This window comes from Chrysochloris asiatica, unplaced genomic scaffold (assembly GCF_000296735.1).
Source record: "Chrysochloris asiatica unplaced genomic scaffold, ChrAsi1.0 scaffold00025, whole genome shotgun sequence".
Taxonomy (NCBI): Eukaryota; Metazoa; Chordata; class Mammalia; order Afrosoricida; family Chrysochloridae; genus Chrysochloris; species Chrysochloris asiatica.
In genome coordinates, this window is record NW_006408543.1 from 16,037,670 (window position 1) to 16,043,669 (window position 6,000).

Genomic DNA, 6,000 nt, shown 5'->3' on the forward strand with positions numbered 1-6,000 from the left:
TTTTACAGACAAGGAAATTGAGGTCCAGAGCGATTAAGTAAGTCACTTACCCAAGGCCACATGAGTAGTAAAAGGCAGAGCTTGGATTCTACACACAATGAGCTTCTTTTCTCTCAGGTACCAATGTGTCTATCAATCTCAAAGTTGTTGTTAATTGCCGGCCAGAGAGCAGGTGCCAACGCAGAGTTACCGGCTATGGGGTTTCCAAGGAGCAGGCGGTGAGTTTGAACTGCCGACCTTGTGGTTCAAACCAACCTTGTGGTCCAGTGCTTTACCCCATAGTGCCACACCAGGACTCCACATCAATCTCAATACCTGCCCTAAAACCACACACCTGAGGGCAGGAGATGGCTTCCACAGGTTGTGCTTGACCCCTGTGCCGTGGAGGAAGACACAAAACAATAGAGGCCAAAAAAAGTGGGAGCAGTGAATCTACATATTGAAGGAATACAGCTGTTTTCTTGATGTCTGGGTGCACCCTGGTGACACACCTGAGGGGTCTTGGACTTGGAGAACAGTAGAATAATATAAAGAAAAAGTATAATACAACATCTACTAACTTATTAGCAGTGAATGGGCAGAATCATGCCACATGAAGAGGTTTTGGTTGTCTTTTGGGCAATGTTGAGCATTGATTTTTTTTTTTTTTAGTTTAAAAATGAAAAACAAGATTCTATCGCATGGCCCTGGGAGGAAAAGGAGAACCTATAGAGGTGGGTGTCCTCATCCCTGGGTGTCTTATTTCATCCCCTGGGTTTCTAATTGGAAGTGAACATGCAACTTGGTTCCAAGGGATAGGCCTGGGAGATACTTCCTGTCCAAGTCCCAAAGACTGGTCAGCTGGAGAATGTAACTGGTTTGGAAAGGTCTAGAAGTGGTTGTCCTGGACTCTGGGGCAAGGGAGCAGAGAAAAAAGCGTTGGAACAAAGGCATTCATGTGAAGGACAATAAGAGAACCTGCTGACATTCTCTTGGTCCAACTTCATTCTCATTTCCTCCTTGAAGTTTCCCTGGTCACACTGCCCTTGAACAGGGAGCCTCCTCAGCACCCTAGAACTTATGATGCTGTAGAATCACTTTCAGCTACTGTTGGCCAATGTCGGTTTTGAAAATCAAGTGGTCAGTTAGTGTCTGGATAGCTGAGTCCCTGAAGCCATGCTCACTATCAATAAGATTGAGAAAACACTATACTCAGCTGGCCCACAAGTCCATAAGCACCTGGACTGATGGACATTGCTTTCTCTTGGAGGGCCTTCCAAGACCACTTTATTCTGGTCAGATAAGAAAGAGCTCAGGTTCTTGGAAAACAGTGGTATTGGTGAGAGTTGTGTGCCACCTCATCAGCTCTAATTCACGACGACCCCGTATGGGATTTTCACGGGGGTACATCTTTATGGAGGCAGAAAGCCCCATCTTTCTCTTGTGGAGCAACTGGTAGAATCGAACTGCTGACCTTGTGGTTAGCCACCCAGATCAGAATCCACTACCCTATCAGTGCTCCATGGAGAACCGCAGGTATGAATGCCAAACACACCATTCTGGAAGTCTTTAGAGATGCTATCTATACATCAAACGGTCAGCAATTCAAACCCATCAGCACTTCTTGGAAACCCCATACAGGGTTGTGATGAGTCGAAACCGACTCAACAGCACTTAACAACGACAACATCTATATTCTTGGCCTGGAGATACCATAATCTTCTGCTCTCTTTGGTCTGAGATTCCTTCCCATTCTCCCCACTGAGTTCTGCAGGTATTATGGAGTGAATTGTGTTCCCCAAAATAAGCATTGGAGTCCTCACACTTTTGGAGTCCTGGGGTAGCACTGTGGGTTAATGCGCTGGACTGCAAAGTCGATTTGAGCTGCAAGATCGGCAGTTCAAGCTCACCAGTTGCTCCTTGGGAACCCTATACTGTAGGTTAGAATCGACTTGATGGCACTTAACAACTGCAACACTTTTATCTGTGGATGTAGTCCCATTTGAATAGGGCTTTCTCTGGTTATGTGAATGAGGCTATAGATCAGTGTAGGGTGGGTACTAAACCTAATCACTTCTGAGGTACAAAAAAGACCAGACAAGACACAGAAGGAAAAAAACAAGGGAAGAGAAACGTTATGGTCATGTGAAAATGGCCAAGAAGCTACGGTCCACCAGGAGACATGGATTCCCCTCCCAACCCCCGAGAGCTGAGAAACAGACACAGCGTTCCCTAGAGTCAGCGCCCAGACTTCAGACTTCTCACCTCCTGACACCTGGGAGAAAACACATTTCTTATTCTTTAAAGCCACCCAGTCGGGGTATTTCTGTTACAGCAGCTCGAGAAGAGGGAGACAATAGGATAAGGGGGTCATTGAGTCCTATTGTGGCGCTGTGGGATAAGCACTGGAAGGCTAATCATAGGTCGGTGGTTCAAGCCCACCAGCTGCTCCTTGGAAACCCTACATAGGGTTGCTCTGAATCAGAACTGACCCCATGACACCTAACAACCACCACCTTTGCCACTCAAATTAACAACCCTCCCCTCAGACCCACGACTCCTTCCCCTGTCTCCTATGAGAAGACTCCTACAATCCGGGTCCTCTGCTCCTCCTGAGGAAGGCACATGACGAGACTAAAATTTCCAGTCTAATCCTTGTGATTGGGGTCCTGGTGTGGCGCTGTAAGTTAATGCACCAGACGGCAATGATGTTTGAACTGCAAGGTCAACGGTTCAAGCTCAACAGCTGCTCCTTGGAAACCCTATACAGGGTTGCTATGGGTTGGAACCAACTCAACACAACAACAACAATGCTTGTGATAAGATGTGCTCAGGTGACTGAGTCCTAACCAATGGAATGTAAGTACAAGCAACCTGCCTACTTCCAAGCCTGTCCCACCCATAAGCCTCCTTCCTGTTCTCACCTCTCCCAGCCTGGAGTCAACCTTAGGAAGCGGGAGGCTGCCAGTGGAAGTGAGCAGAGCCTCTGTCCGGGAATGAGCCTCCCCAACTCTGATCAGAGAATTTGCATGTAAGATTTCAGCCATTACTTGTTTATTGTTGTTGGTAAGTGTCATCCCATTGATTCTGACTCATAGAAACCCTGTGTAGGGTTTCCAAGGAGCAGCTGGTGGGTTTGAACCACTGACCTTGTGGTTAGCAGTACAATGCTTATCCTACAGGGTCACAATATTCCTCCATATCCATGCCTTCCGCAGCATAGGTTGCTCTGTGAGTCATCTCCATGACCATGTGTTTATTGTCTCCTCTCTGTCAGAATGTACTATGTTTCCCACAACGAGGCTCTGAGCATGTTTCATGTCAACACATGTCCTAGGACATGGGAAGGGACCTGGCCAAGGGCAGGGTGGCCCTCTTGGAGGGAATGAGAATCAAGCTGGATAGACAGAATGTCTGGAAGTTCTGTTTTTTTCTCCTCATGAATGTCTTTGCACATCATAACTACCTATTGAAGGAGTGAATTGTATTTTACCCGTTCTGTGCGAGTCTGAGTTGAGGAAAAGGAACCTGCTTTTGGTTTTACTTTCTCGTTCATTTCTGGAGCTAGAAAATCAGCCTTTCATCAGACTAACAAACTCATCCTTCAGAATCCAGCGTAAACGTCTCCCTCTTTGCCACCTGTCCTGAGAGTCCTCCTCATGTGGCCTGTTTCCTTGGTGCCCCTTTGCAGTTAACATCTGTCACACAGCACAGTAATGATTGATAACTTTGTCTCTCCTGCCCCAACGTGTCTGCACCCTCCAACTAAGTTTGGAAACCCCTGAAGTCAGGAACTTGGTTGTATTCTTGTACCTTCCCAGTAACGGGCATGAGTGTTTCTTGGGAAAAAGCACTGTCAGTTTGTAGTACTGTGGTAGATCACGTGATGCTCTTATTGTATTGTGGTTGCTGTGATACTGGACCCGATGCCACCAGTATTTCAAATGTCACCAGGGTCACTCAGGATGGGCAGGTTAGCAAACAATATTGAATATACCACGGGGTGCCAGAATAGCAAAAAAGTACAGCTGGACTGCTCTCAAGGATAGCAAGATGTGGTCTCACTTCCTTTGGTTATGTTATCAGGAACAATCAGTCCCTGGAGAAGGATATCAGGCTTGGAGAGGATCAGTGAACAAGAGGAAAACCCTCCCTGAGATAAAGCCACACAATGGCTGCAACAATGGGCTTAAACACAACATCAGTTACGAGGAGGGTGCAGGACGGGCATGCTCCCTTTGCAGGATGGGAGTGCTTTCTTCTTTTGTACACGGCGTACCTATGAATCAGTACTGATTCAACGACACCTATCGACAATTTCTTTAGCTGTTGTGACTCTCTTGCTAACCTAGGGCAGAAAACTCCAGAATATTCTACAGATTCTTCTGTTAGGATTTCTTTTAAAAACAACATATTTGATTTCTGTTGTCGTTGAGAATAAATACAGTAAAGTACAATTCCACCATTACGACATGTACAATTCATTGACCTGGATTTCTTTCTGAATTATGTAGTCCTTTTTGCTCTCCTTGTAGCACTTGTTCCTCCCCAGTGTGTCACCTCACTGCTGCTAAGTTTCCTATCTAATGGGATGAGTTGCTACAGTCAATTTGTTCCCCTAGAGGTACCTCTGAAAGAAGTATAGCGCTCAAGGCTACTTAAACTCTTATTGGTTTTTAAGAAGATTCAGGGGCTATTTTTGGCATAAGCTTTAAAGATAATCTCTGGGCTATAGTTTCAGGGGTTCATCCAGCCTTCATGGCTCCAGAAAGTCTAGATTCCATGAGTATTTGAAATTTTGTTCTACATTTTAATAGGCTTTTGGGATCATAATACCAGCATGTGCAAACACGGCCCATGGTTGGTCTATCTGACTGAGCCCAGAAGTCAAAAGGGCTCAAACCCAACAGACCTGCATAGCAACATAAACCCACTCTTAATCAGGGGCCCCCAAACACCCTCCTACTGAGCCCCAACTCTGCTCCAGGGAGCTTGGTGCAAACATGGGGGTCTTGTCTTACAAGTGCTTGTTCTTTTGACCCCCACTAAAACCCTGTGATACAGGCTAGGCAGTGACTATCACTCCCATTTTAAAGAGGAGTAAACTGAGGCTCAGAGCAGTCACATGACCAAGATGTTGGTTTGAATATATGCTGAGCTGACCCCAGGACACCCAAGTGTCTGGACATTTCTTCTCCTTTTCTTCTCTTCCATTTTCTCCTGCCTCCTTGTCCTACTGAGCTTAAGAGAAGGAGCTCAATGAGGCCATGAGGACTCAGAGCCAACAGGCCAGGACTCGGGGCACAGAATGATGCTAACTTTTGAGTGATCTGTGAGTTCAGAGAGAACCTGCCAGGATAACTGCAGTGAACTATACGTTTTTCCCCTTCTTCTAATTTTAAACTAGTCTGCCTGCGATGGGAGTGTTCGTGGTTAGAGGCGGAGTATCTACTGCCGCTATGTGGTCAGAGCCAGGCTGGGAGGACAGCCGTACTTACTCGATTTTTCTTCTTTAATGGTGTATTCGAGCACCTCAGATGAGCCCTCGTTCCGGGAAGGGAAATGGACACAGAGAACCAGGTGCTTTAAGCTGCTGTCCTTGCAGACCAGGAACATCTGAAATGGAAGGAGGGGAGGAGCGGTCACTCTATGCAAGGTCTGAGTGGAGGCTAGAAGGACAATTGTGAGATGGAAATCATCCAGAATGTTGTTGAAACAAACAGCCAGCCTGGAATGGTCAAGCATCCCTTAGAACTCAGAACTGCCCAATGAGGAGCACATTACCTAGCTCATGAGGGATGTGCTGCCTGACCCGTGTCACTGTCCAATGATGGACGCACTGCCTGACCCGTGTCACTGATCACTGAGGGATGCACTACCTGAGCCGGGTCACTGATCAATGAGGGCTGCACTACCTGACCCAGGTCACTGTCCAATGAGGGCTGCACTACCTGACCCAGGTCACTGTCCAATGAGGGACGCGCTGCCTGACCCGTGACACTGTCCAATGAGGGCTGCACT

The 6,000-nt window shown here is 46.9% G+C and overlaps 1 protein-coding gene across 1 annotated transcript in view; it reads right to left on the bottom strand.

Annotated features, from left to right (window-relative positions):
• Window positions 1-6,000, bottom strand: part of RIN3 (Ras and Rab interactor 3) — a 117,510-nt gene that overhangs the window by 97,373 nt on the left and 14,137 nt on the right. Inside the window, exon 2 of the mRNA XM_006839562.1 lies at window positions 5,478-5,595. Coding sequence (XP_006839625.1) covers window positions 5,478-5,595 — 118 coding nt within the window. The remainder of the gene's footprint in view (window positions 1-5,477; window positions 5,596-6,000) is intronic.